This window comes from Salmo trutta, chromosome 34, assembly GCF_901001165.1.
Source record: "Salmo trutta chromosome 34, fSalTru1.1, whole genome shotgun sequence".
NCBI lineage: Eukaryota > Metazoa > Chordata > Actinopteri > Salmoniformes > Salmonidae > Salmo > Salmo trutta.
This window is the reverse complement of record NC_042990.1, coordinates 6,305,055-6,318,350: the sequence shown is the minus strand read 5'-3', so window position 1 is coordinate 6,318,350 and position 13,296 is coordinate 6,305,055. Positions and strand designations below refer to the sequence as shown.

Sequence of the window (13,296 nt, the reverse complement as noted above, 5' to 3'; positions counted from 1 at the left end):
CAGTGACTGGAAGGGCTGACCCCCCTTTCACCACATCGATACGTGCACAGGGAACATCTGCCCCTTCATCATTCATAGCTTGAGGGAGGCACTGTCGATAACAAAACTACTCGTCTTGGCCTGGAGGGCGCGTGACCCTCGTCGTGGGCTCTCGTTACAACAGGGTCATTTAGCAGATGGTCTTATCCAGAGCGACTTACAGGAGCAATTAGGGTTAAGTGCCTTGCAGCGACCATTCAGTTACTGGCCCAATGCTCTTAGCCGCTATGCTACTCGCCGCTTCACCTGTCTTGTTACCAACCCCTCCTCTGTTAGATCCTGTTGATGAGGGACCTGCTGAAGAGGGGGATCGCCGTGCATCACAGCGGCATCCTGCCAATCCTAAAGGAGGTCATTGAGATGCTGTTCTCACGGGGGCTAGTAAAGGTGAGTCTTATTGGTCCAATTTTTGAATCAGTGTGACAATTTGTCAATATCTTGAAACGCCATGTTTGATCAAAAGCCCTAACTTACATCCTCTACCTCTGTCATCAAATCCCAATTTATTTAAAGTGCATTTAACGTCTTGACACACTTTACAAATGAATGTCTCTCTCTCAGGTTCTGTTTGCCACTGAGACGTTTGCTATGGGAGTGAATATGCCCGCGAGGACAGTTGTGTTTGACAGCATACGGAAACACGATGGTACCGGCTTCAGAAACCTGCTGCCTGGTACGCTCCCTTCCTTCCCTTCCTTCTTATGCGTTTATATACACAACTTCCTTTTCATTCTTTCACTCTCTCTTTCTTAGTCTCTCTCTCTGTCGCTCACTATCACTCTCTGTGAAGCAGACGTAACATCAGCACTTTCGTTATGGCAAAAGGAAAAGTAATTTAATTAATCAAGGGCTTAATGTTTTTGAAGGCACTCTTGAATTAACAGCTGATTTGCACATGAATTCAAATGAGGAGGAGAATTTGAAACGGATAGAAAAGCTGAGTGTGAGTGCTTACCGGAAGTATTTTCATCTGATGCCACTTCAATCTCTCTCTCGCTCTCTCTCGCTCTCTCTGATGTTTGAGTGGAGAGGAAAAAATAGAATGGATGTTTTTCTACATGTTTAAGAGCTCTTAGTAACGTATGACCAGGGTTTCCGTTAGCCGGTAAATGCCAATAAATATAATTGTTCCGGTCAAATTGTCCGGGAGAAAAATAAAGTCCATTGCAAAATAAGGTTTTTTATTCATTGATGGAAAACCAGTCTATGTGTTCCAACTTCAAAGGCAAATATATTTCATAGGCTAATAAATCCTCAAGCTGCTGGGTAATTTGTGTCGGGTGTGTGTGTTTCTAATTTTACTCACGCAAAAGATGCAAGGTCCTCATAAGGGATTTAAGCTGCCGCCCTAGGCCAGATCAACATATGCCGCCCCTGTGTCATGTATAGCATAGAGATTTGGAATGAATTGATAGGGTAGAGTAATGATGTGTATCATGCGCAATTGGTGCATTTCAGTTTCCACGTATTCACATCGGAGAGTTGCAATCACTAGGCAGCCAACTGCCTGTAGTAGGAAACAGAGTTGTTATCAATAAGCCACGTATATCATACATGACACAAGTCACGACCCCACAATAGTTCAAATTACAATAACCGTAATGTTTATTAACATCATCCAGTAGAAATGTTTATTTTAATTCGATTTCATTTACAATGACGGCCTACCCCGGCCAAACCCTCCCCTAACCCGGACGACGCTGAGCTAATTGTGCGCCGCCCTATGGGACTCCCGATCACGGCCGGTTGTGATACAGCCCGGGATCGAACCAGGGTCTGTAGTGACGCCTCTGGCCGCTGCACCACTCGGATGCCTCAACTGTTAAAAAGAGCGAGATATCGTTTGAGCTTTGCCAAATTTTCATAATGGAAACCCTGAGTATGACTAACCTCTTTTGTCTCTGTCTCTGTCCCGGCTTGCTCTCTCTCTATGTCTGTAATCTGTAATCATGAAGTGCTTTGAGAGGCTGGTTATAGCACACATAAACTCCATCATCCCAGACACAGTAGACCCACTCCAATTTGCATACCGCCTCAACAGATCCATAGACAACACAATCTCTATTGCACTCCACACTACCCTCACCCACCGAGATAAGAGGAACACCTATGTGAGAATGATGTTCATTGACTACAGCTCTGCGTACAGCACCATTTCCCCATCCAAGCCTCATCACCAAGCGTAGGACTCTGGGACTGAACACCTTCCTCTGCAACTGGATCCTGGACTTCCTGACAGGCCGACCCTAGGTCTGTGAAGGAAGGCAACATCACATCCGCCACACTGACCCTCAAAACGGGGGCCCCACAGGGGTGTGTGCTTAGTCCCTTCCTGTACTCCATGTTCACACACGACTGCGTGGCCATGCACAACTCCAACACCATCATCAAGTTTGCTGACGACAGGACAGGGACCTGGCAGTGTGGGGCGGAACAGCAACCTCTCCCTTAACGTCAGTAAGACTAAGGAGCTGTTTGTGGACTACAGGAAGGGGGGGAAGCACGTCCCCATCCACATCGACAGGGCTGCAGTGGAATGGGTCGAGAGCTTTAAGTTCCTCTATGTTCAAATCACAAAGAACTTAAAATTGTCCACTCACACGCGCACAGTCGTGAAGAAGCTTTCATCAAGGCAAGGTGTGACTACTTTGAAGAATCTCAAATATAAAATATATTTTGATTCGTTTTTTGGGTTACTACGTGATTCCAAATATGTTATTTCATGTCTTCACTGTTATTCTACAATGTAGAAAATAGTCAAAATAAAGAAACACCCTTGAATAAGTAGGTGTGTCCAAACTTTTGACTGGTACTGTACATATACTCACTCCATCATTTGCTCACACATACATTTATACCGACTCTACACACACCCACTCACATACAATCATCATATACGCTGCTGCTACTCTGTTTATCATATCCTGATGCCTAGTCAACTTACACCGGTACATATCTACCTCTATCGATTCAGTATCGCTGCACATTGTAAATATGCTACTGGAACTGACCCTGTTTATAGTATGCTTGCTTACTTTGTGTCCTATTTTTAAATCTCGTGCGTTTTTGTTCTACCTTCATTTTAGTGTTACATTGTTATTGATTACTGCGTTGTCGTGGTTAGAGCTTGCAAGAAAGGCATTTCACTGCATGTGGCATTAACTTGAAACTTCTCTCTCTCGTGTTTGAGTGGAGAGGAGAAAATAGAATGGATGTTTTTCCACATGTTTAAGAGCTGTTAACTGTATGACTAACCTCTTTGTCTGTCTCGCTCTCTCTCAGGTGAGTACATCCAAATGGCTGGTAGAGCTGGTAGGAGAGGTCTGGACGCCACAGGCACTGTCATCATCCTCTGCAAGTCAGGGGTACATGACATGGGAGACCTACATGTCATGATGCTGGTAAGGCTTCCATCAGAATGTACTGTCGTCTTCCATTTAATACCACTATATCAGTGTTATATTACAGTTTTTTGTGATCAAGTTTTTATAATTTTTTGGGTTGACAGGACAAACACAAACTAACAGATATTACACAAATACACATTTATCCCCCAAAATCCCTCTCCACTTTCCACCTGCAGGATCCTATTACTTGAGTGCATATATCAAAGTAGTAATTTTAAAGTGTTGTAGTCCATATGTTAATATTGTCTGACTTTGGACCATACAGTTCAAGTTGAACAATGTCCATGAATGAGAAAATCTGCTGATGTGGCAGAATGTGTGGGGCTTGCCATCGTAAGGAAACCGTTCTCTTGGCTGCTGTTAGGCCGGCAAGCCAAATCCTTCTTTGCCTGTATGTTAGGTTCAGTGAAGTATAATCCTTAAGCAGTAGCACATTGGAAGGACTTGGGATGGGTCTAGACAAAATGCTTGATAATGATGAAGCCACCGATTGCCAAAAGGAACCATATGAAGGAGGAGTACCCTGAGGGCAGAGCATACAGAGGGGTTGAATTTATGTTCATCTGAAAAAGTTTTTTCAGAGTCTCATAACTCATGTGTGCAAAATTGTAGTTGGTGATGTGGGTTTCTTGAGAATGTAATATCGGACCAGAAATTACTCCAGTTAATATCTACTGCTGGTATAGCTTAGGTATGGGCATTTCAAGTCATTTCACTATTTACATTTTGACACATATCCGGATAGTCAAAAAATGTCATTTTTTCCTTCCCTTTATTTAAACTTGGACAATTGTTTTCTGCGCACCCTGCACAACATGGGAGAGACTGCGCGCTGCAGCACGACGGGGGATCTGCAGGGGCTGGTGGTGTGCATGGGAGGGAGCTACAGATAAAGTAGCCACTGACTTGCAAATGCCATAGGTTATCTATGATCCCATCTGTCAAATCAATCAATGTAAAGAAGCTAGCTGAGATAGCCAGATGCAGTAGATGGTATAGAGTACAGTATATACATACAACATACAACATGCAACAATTTCAAAGATTGAACTGAGTTGCGGTTCATATTAGGAAATCAGTCAATTGAAATAAATTCATTAGGCCCTAATCTATGGATTTCACATGACTGGGAATACAGATAGGCATCTGTTGGTCACAGATATCTTTTAAAAAAAGTCAGGGGCATGGATCAGAAAACCAGTCATTATCTGGTGTGACCACCATTTGCCTCAAGTAGAACGACACATCTCCTTCACATAGAGTTGATCAGGCCGTTGATCAGGCTGTTGACTCTGGAATCTTGTCCCACTCCTCTTCAATGGCTGTGCGAAGTTGCTGGATATCGGCGGGAACTGGAACACGCTGTCGTACACGTCGATCCAGAGCATCCCAAACATGCTCAATGGGTGAAATGTCTGGTGAATATGCATAACTGGGACATTTTCAGATTCCAGGAATTGTGTACTTGCGACATGGGGCAGTGCATTATCCTGTTGAAACATGAGGTGATGGCGGCAGATGAATGTCACGACAATGGGCCTCAGGATCTCGTCACAGTATCTCTGCATTCAAATTGCCGTCGATAAAATGCAATTGTGTTAGTTGTCCGTAGCTTATGCCTGCCCATACCATAACCCCACCGCCTCCGTGAGGCACTCTGTTCACAACGTTGACATCAGCAAACCGCTCGCCCACATGACGCCGTGTCTGCCATCTGCCCGGTACAGTTGAACCCAGGATTCATCCATGAAGAGCACACTTCTCCACCGTGCCAGTGGCCTTTGAAGGTGAGCATTTGCACACTGAAGTCGGTTACGACGTCGAACTGCAGTCAGGTCAAGAGCCTAGTGAGGACAACGAGGACACAGATTCGCAGTTTGTGAAGAAATGTTTCGGTTGTGGACTTCCACAGTTGTCTGGGAGGCTGGTCTCAGATAATCCCGCAGGTGAAGAAGCCGGATGTGGAGGTCCTGGGCTGGCGTGGTTACATGTGGTCTGCGGTTGTGAGGCGGGTTGTTCGTACTGCCAAATTCTCTAAAATGACATGTAGGTGGATTATGCTAGAGAAATTAACTTTAAATTCTCTGAACAGCTCTGGTGGACATTCCTGCAGTCATCATGCCAAACTTGAGACATCTGTGGCATTGTGTTCTGTGACAAAACTGCACATTTTAGAGTTGTCTTTTATTGTCCCCCAGCACAAGGTGCACCAGTGTAATAATCACGCTGTTTAATCTGCTTCTTGATATGCCACACCTGTCAGGTGGATGCATTATCTTGGCAAAGGAGAAATGTGCACTAAAACGGATGTAAACACATTTCTGCAAACCCGCCAAAAATTCTGTGTATATAATTTGGTCAAGACTATGCCCTTTCTTACCCTTGCTGTCTTTGTTTTGTGAATTGGATGAGATACTATCTCTGAACCCCAGGGTACTCCATAAGCACTTAGAGTAGAACAAAGCTGCAAATAAAAGAAAAATGAAGAACCAGGCCAATCATATTGCTTTTCAAGTCTTGGTGATTTATTTATTTATTGTTTATTTTTTCTGCCAAAAAGAATAACAGTTGGGAGTATTAATGATTTTTAACAATTCTACGTAACTTTTTACAATGAAAATTGTTTAATAAACATCCATGTTACTTTCACTGATTAAACTGCTATAAAATTTGACCGCTAAAATATTTGATTGAAGTAAAATCTGCGACTCTGCTAACATTTGACAGTGATTTGGTGGTCCCTGGAGAGGACACGTTTAGAAACCGCTGCTCTACATCAGTCAGTTCTTTTTTAGAAGTGTATTACTTGGCTTACTTAGAAAGGGATTGCTATTCTACCAAGGATATAATAATTAAAATCCCATATTTCCTATTTAAATCCAAAATCCCCCAATAGGTTCCATCTACCTTGCCCACTAAGTGCTCCGCCATTGAACAGAATATAGTCTGTGTCCCAATTGGCACCCTATGTAGTGCACTACTTTTGACCAGGGCCCATAGGGAACTGGTCAAAAGTAGTGCGTTATGTAGGGTTTGGGAATAGGGTGCCATTTAGGGAAAAGCCATACATTCCTCTAGGGTTGCTGCGTGCTAGATTGTATAAACAAGTGCCTCATTAAACTGTCAAGGGCCTTATTTTTAACCGACCTCTCTAATGTGGGGCATTTGAGTGGACTTTAATATGGGGCTTTGGAGTGGACTATTTCCACCCTGAATTGGTCCTCCTGTTGCTATACTGTAGAAAATATGATCAATTCTCCCTATTACCCTCTCGCTGCCCACTACCATTGTTGATCAATTGTTGGATCAGTCTTCGGATAAGTTGTTTTAGCCTTATGCTAACAGTAATTGCTCGATAGCAGTGGTAGCTAATCGCTGACTGTTAGTGTATAACTATGGGCCAAAGTTGTTCCTGGTCAGATCAGGGGGAAATGTAGGCTCCTATAACAGTTGTTTGCTTTTCTAATTGCTGTCTATATGATTAGAAATGCTCAACTTCATCCTCCGTACCTCCGCCCTGTGTGATCTAGCACTAACCTTTCTCAATCCACTTTAAAAAGGTTCCTGCTCCATTACCTCCAATTATTTCTATTTTTTGTGTGTACAACATAAAAGTGACATTCATTTTAAATGACATCCATTTTAATGACACTTCTTCTTTGTCGCCCAGGGTAAGTGAGGGGGTGATTTTCACCGTTTCCTACTACAAAAAGAGTCTAAATGGATCCACCTCCTAGATATTATCACTCCCCACGGATTAAACTAACAACTATAGCTAACTGTTTTCTCTAGTATACCTTCCCAGACTTGACCAGTAGCCTTTTGTGTTTTATTCCTTGTTCTTCTGACTTATTGATAATTGCAACAGTGCATATATTGTCTTTTACGCACACAACTCTAAAACATTATCCCTTTATGCACATCCTGTACATCCCTGTGCGTTATTTTCCATGTTGCCTCTGTACACTGACGTGATCATGATTTGTGTATTTATGTTTTGTCGATAATTTATTTTCCTGACATGACATTTACTTGCCCAATCTCTATTTCTAGAGACACGTCACCTTCCGTCTACAACGCTGCCTGAGGAAGACTAGTAGTCGAAATGCGTTGCAGTTGTGCGTTTATTTTCAGCAAACTTAACATGTGTAAATATTTGTATGAACATAACAAGATTCAACAACTGAGACATAAACTGAGCAAGTTCCACAGACATGTGACTAGCAGAAATTGAATAATGTGTCCCTGAACAAAGAGGGGGTCAAAATCAAAAGTAACAATCAGTATCTGGTGTGGCCACCAGCTGCATTAAGTACTGCAGTGCATCTCCTCATGGACTGCACCAGATTTGCCAGTTCTTGCTGTGAGATGTTACCCCGCTCTTCCACCAAGGCACCTGCAAGTTCCCGGACATTTCTGGGGGGGGGGGAATGGCCCTAGCCCTCAACCTCCGATCCAACAGGTCCCAGACGTGCTCAATGGGATTGAGATCCGGGCTCTTCGCTGGCCATGGCAGAACACTGACATTCCTGTCTTGCAGGAAATCACGCACAGAATGAGCAGTATGGCTGGTGGCATTGTCATGCTGTAGGGTCATGCCAGGATGAGCCTGCAGGAAGGGTACCACATGAGGGAGGAGGATGTCTTCCCTGTAACGCACAGCGTTGAGATTTCCTGCAATGACAACAAGCTCAGTCCGATGATGCTGTGACACACCGCCCCAGACCATGACGGACCCTCCACCTCCAAATCGATCCCGCTCCAGAGTACAGGCCTCGGTGTAATGCTCATTCCTTCGACGATAAACGCGAATCCGACCATCACCCCTGGTGAGACAAAACCGCGACTCTTCAGTGAAGAGCACTTTTTTCCAGTCCTGTCTGATCCTTCGGCGGTGGGTTTGTGCCCGTAGGCGACGTTGTTGCCGGTGATGTCTGGTGAGGACCTGCCTTACAACAGGGCTACAAGCCCTCAGTCCAGCCTCTCTCAGCCTATTGTGGACAGTCTGAGTACTGATGGAGGGATTGTGCGTGTCGCGCAGGTGTGATGTTCGGATGTACTAATCCTGTGCTGGTGTTGTTACACGTGGTCTGCCACTGTGAGGACGATTAGCTGTCCGTCCTGTCTCCCTGTAGCGCTGTCTTAGGCGTCTCACAGTACGGAATTTATTGCCCTGGCCACATCTGTAGTCCTCATGCTGCCATCCAGCATGTCTAAGTCATGTTCACGCAGATGAGCAGGGACCCTGGGCATCTTTCTTTTGGTGTTTTTCAGAGTCAGTAGAAAGGCCTCTTTAGTGTCCTAAGTTTTCATAACTGTGACCTTAATTGCCTAACCGTCTGTTAGCTGTTAGTGTCTTAACAATTGTTCCGCAGGTGCATGTTCATTAATTGTTTATGATTCATTGAACAAGCATGGGAAACAGTGTTTAAACCTTTAACAATGAAGATCTGTGAAGTTATTTGGATTTTTACGAATTATCTTTGAAAGACAGGGTCCTGAAAAAAAGGGGCTTTTTTTCTGATGAGTTTATATTCTGTAAGTAGTTCACTAAAGTTTAATGCGACGTACTGGCCGCCTACTCGTCTTCTTTCGTCGTTCTAGGGGAAGCCCACAGTGCTGCAGTCCCAGTTCAGGCTGACCTACACCATGATTCTCAACCTGCTGCGTGTGGAGGCCCTCCGTGTCACAGACATGATGAGGAGGAGCTTCTCTGAGAGCCACAGAGACACACAGGTACTGTGCTACATTACCCACAAGCACTTGGGGCAAAATACTAGAGATAATGCATGACACGACAGTTGAGGACTACCAGTTTTAAAAATTGGTAGTCCTCAACTGAATGGTTCTTAACTGAATGGTCAAAGGACCGTTCAGCTTTTGATGGAAGGAGTCAGAACAGAAATATTGTCCGTAATATTCATATTTAATGTCACGTTTATTCATGCTTATTGAGGATCTACATTAATCTACATTCCTTTTAGATTTTATTTTACATAAGTACTTTACATACTTTACATAAGTATGAGAGGGGTTGGGTCAAAAAAAAAAAGCAGAAGACAAATTTCCAGCTCATATGATCTAATAAAGGTGTATATTTTCCTCTTCTCTTTCTCTCAGGCCCATGAGCAACAGATAGGTCAGTTGAAACAGACTCTGTCCTCTCTTCCTCCTCTGGACACGGAGGGGCAGCTGTCTGACCTGCTGCCGTACTACTACACTGTCACTGAGCTACGCATCACCGCTGAGGCGCTGCAGGTACACACACAACATACTGTAGAGGCACGCACTCACAAAGATACGTGCTCGCGGACACACACTTACGTATGTATAACACACACACACGGTCTCAAAACACTCAAGCTCAAACCACATCACAAAACGACTCAATATAATTGATTGTGCAAAAGTGTCAATCTGAAGAAGAAGAAAAAATACAACATCACTGTGATTTGCTAATTGTCCATCTTTCAGTGTGCAGTTCTGGGGTCTGTGAATGGGTTGAAGGCTCTCTCCGTGGGACGAGTGGTAGTGGTCAACAACAAACAGCACTTCAACGCCCTTGGAGTCCTCCTACAGGTGTGTGTGTCTGTGTGTGTTTGTCTGTGTGGGTGTGTCTGTGTTTCTGTGTGGGTGTGTGTTTGTCTGTGGGTGTGTGTGTGTGTGTCTGTGCGGGTGTGTGTGTGTGTGGACTGCTTTTTAAGTTGACAAAGGCATGTAATGCAGTTATCGTTCCCCTTTCTCACTTCTCCTCTCGTCAATTCTTTCTTTAATATCTCTCCCAGGTGTCTAGCGACTCAGTGAATCGTACGTTTACTGCTCTCGTCATCTGTGAGAAAGGCAACGAGGAGGGAGGAGGGGACAACCCCAACGCCAGTGCCTTCCCCCACCTCTACAACACTGCCCTCTTCCTACCTGAGGGTCAGTTCATGCACACCTTTATTCATGGGAACGCACACGGATTGATGCTCGACTTCTCCCTGTTAGAGACATACACATTTACCAATAAAGACTCAACACACACACAGCTGCCTAAACACACACACACACACACACACAGCTAAGTGAACACACACACACACAGCTACCTCAACACGCACACATGCTAACACTAACTAACAAGCCCGCATACGCTTCAACGGAATAACCAATAACGAGTGTGCACATTCTATATGATCCGCTGATAGGTCCCTGCAGTCACACGGTCCAGAAGCTGAAGCTACAGGACGTGTCAGCCATCACAGTCAAGACCCTGAAGGTGATCCCTGACCGAATCATCGACAACTACAACAAGAGGCAGCAGCCGCGCTTCAGGTGTGTGTGTCCGTGTGTGTGTGACAGTGTGGGACAATTTGTGTGTGTACATTCATGCATTATCATGGAGCGTATACAGTGTGTTTCCGCCTTTTTGCACATTATGGCTCCACTAAGCCCACATAACCATGTTTTATCTATGCAAATGAGGGGTTTATATGTGTGATGTCTTCCATCTGCCTTTATTTTGTGAACAGCACTCTACATATCATTGAATGCACAGAAATAAAGAGCCACCACTCTTGAGTCTATTTTCATCTTTCTCTCCTTCCTTCCATCCTTTCTCCCTCCCTCCCATTTCTCACAGGCTTGATCCTCCGGGCCAAGCCATCTCCACGGCAACCCAGGAGCTCCTGCGATTGGCGGAGGCCAACCCAGGCGGGGTGGTGACCCTTGACGCGGTGAATGACCTCCAGCTGAAGAGTGTGGATGTGGTGGAGGGCACCATGAGGCTGCGCGTGCTGCAGGACAGCCTCAAAGACTTCAACTGCATCCACTCACCCACCTTCTCAGAACAGGTGTGTGTGTGTGAGTGTGTGTGTCACCTCCAAACACTGACCTGATATTGCCGTAATGAAGTTGGAGCACTCATATAATGAACAGAGACAGGTCTGACAGACTGTCTCCACACACCTGCGTCTTCCTCTGTCTTCCTCTCTTTCCGTCTATCTTTTCCACTTCGTTCTCCCTTTCCTTCCTTCTTTGTTTCAATCTATGGTACAGGACAAAGGGTGTCAAGAGTAGGAGTTCTGATATAGGATCTGTTATTGTCTTTTTGATCATAATGAATTGGATTACATGGACAGGGTCGACCTGATCCTAGATCAGCACTTCTACTCTGAGACTCTTTATGAATACAAGCCCTGGCCTCTTTTTATACTGCTTTCTAATAGTCATTATGTCAGACTGTAATTTATTTGGGCCTGCACCATTGTTTCCGGTAATAGCCGGCTTTTGGTCGATTAAAAAAAATATCAAAAGATGCTAAATAAAAATGGTGCTGGCCAATTGTTCGAAAAAATAATAATCCCTTTGCGAAATGATGCATTTTAGCCTATTCGTTGATTGAAATACAAGTCGATGTAGCGCAAGAATTCAAACAGCTGTTTGTTGCTGCTGGAGCGAAATGTGTTTTAATGTGCGCATTGCTGCGCTTATAATGTGAAGAAATAATAGTTTATCAACATTTTATGCTAAACGTTCTGATCTGCTACATGAACCTCATTGCTTTTTAACGTTTTTGGGGATGCAGCCTAGGCCTACTGGTTAAACGAATTTGGGATCTATTGTCCCACAACGGTCCCAGAGTCTGTTTGGAATAGGCTTTCTTTCTCGCACAGAATGACAAGCTGACCAATAGAATAGGTTCACTTTTCTACTATGGGGGATAGTAGGTTGACATAGGCTAGTGTTTTTGTTGTTCGTTACTCGTCTTGTTGGCTGATGAAAAGTAAATGTGGGCTGTTATTCTAATCTAGGCGGCGTGTGGGTTTGAAGTTTGGGGAAGCAAATTTTCACCATTTAAAATAATAATAAAGGATTGCTCGCATTTGCAGACTTATGTAAGATCAACTACTACTCGTAATGTGATGATTAGATTGGATCGTCACAATTTAGGCTAATAATATAACTTAATTACTGTTCACAAAAAAGACTGTTCAATGCAGCTCGAAGTTGCATAGAGTAGGCTTAGACTATATCAGCCTACATTTTTTTCTCTTTTCTTTGCACAAGACAATGTTGGCCTTTTTATAAGCACATTTCATGCAATTTTACTTCACTTTATATGACTGAAGACCTTATGGGGTATTGTGTGTAGATTTATTAAAATATGACAAATTACAGGGTGCCTACTCTGCTGACACTGACAGATCAATAAAAACGACGTTGTCTGATTCACATGTTTGGCTTACGAAAAAGGGAGACAAAAATACAATATGACGTCCATCTAACCTGGAGGAGGAAATTATTGTCCAAAAACACTGGCACTGAGAGCAATGACAATGACAGTGAATATGCACACTCACTGGGCATATGGCTGATGTTCTCCGCTGGTGCCAATAAGATGGGTTACTTTTCGCTCAGTTAAGTTGAGAATTTTGATAACTTAACGTCAGATTGGAGTCTTTTCGTTGTCTTCTCTTTACAGCAATAGCCATTTGTTTTCCAAACTGTTTTTGCGAGATGATATTTTTAAATATCGCGATATGCCTGGCTGGGTCACTGCTTTTCACTCAGTCGCAACTCAACAGTTACCTGTTTGGTATTTGTTGCGCTACGTCCAAATTGCGGGCCCTTCTGACTTTAGGCGATGTGATTTAAAACAATTCACAGCTTTAAATTTGTTTTGAGGAAGCTAATGATCCTCTGTGGCCAAATCATGCTTTCTGGTGTAGTAGCCTATTTTGAATGATTTTATGTATTTCTGTATAGACAGGAGTAAGTTTATACAATTTGACCATTTTTTGGAATGCTTCCGTTAGCCTTGTTCTAACATCTTTAAATTACTTGTCGGAATTCAGTAAGAATGACGCAC

General features: G+C 43.7%; 1 protein-coding gene across 1 annotated transcript in view; it reads left to right on the top strand.

Moving 5' to 3' along the window:
• The window catches only part of LOC115173404 (helicase SKI2W), a 42,494-nt gene that overhangs the window by 15,466 nt on the left and 13,732 nt on the right, over positions 1 to 13,296 (top strand). The window contains exons 17-25 of the mRNA XM_029731442.1: positions 316 to 426; positions 601 to 712; positions 3,322 to 3,440; positions 9,051 to 9,182; positions 9,567 to 9,704; positions 9,921 to 10,025; positions 10,232 to 10,367; positions 10,634 to 10,760; positions 11,068 to 11,278. Coding sequence (XP_029587302.1) covers positions 316 to 426; positions 601 to 712; positions 3,322 to 3,440; positions 9,051 to 9,182; positions 9,567 to 9,704; positions 9,921 to 10,025; positions 10,232 to 10,367; positions 10,634 to 10,760; positions 11,068 to 11,278 — 1,191 coding nt within the window. The remainder of the gene's footprint in view (positions 1 to 315; positions 427 to 600; positions 713 to 3,321; positions 3,441 to 9,050; positions 9,183 to 9,566; positions 9,705 to 9,920; positions 10,026 to 10,231; positions 10,368 to 10,633; positions 10,761 to 11,067; positions 11,279 to 13,296) is intronic.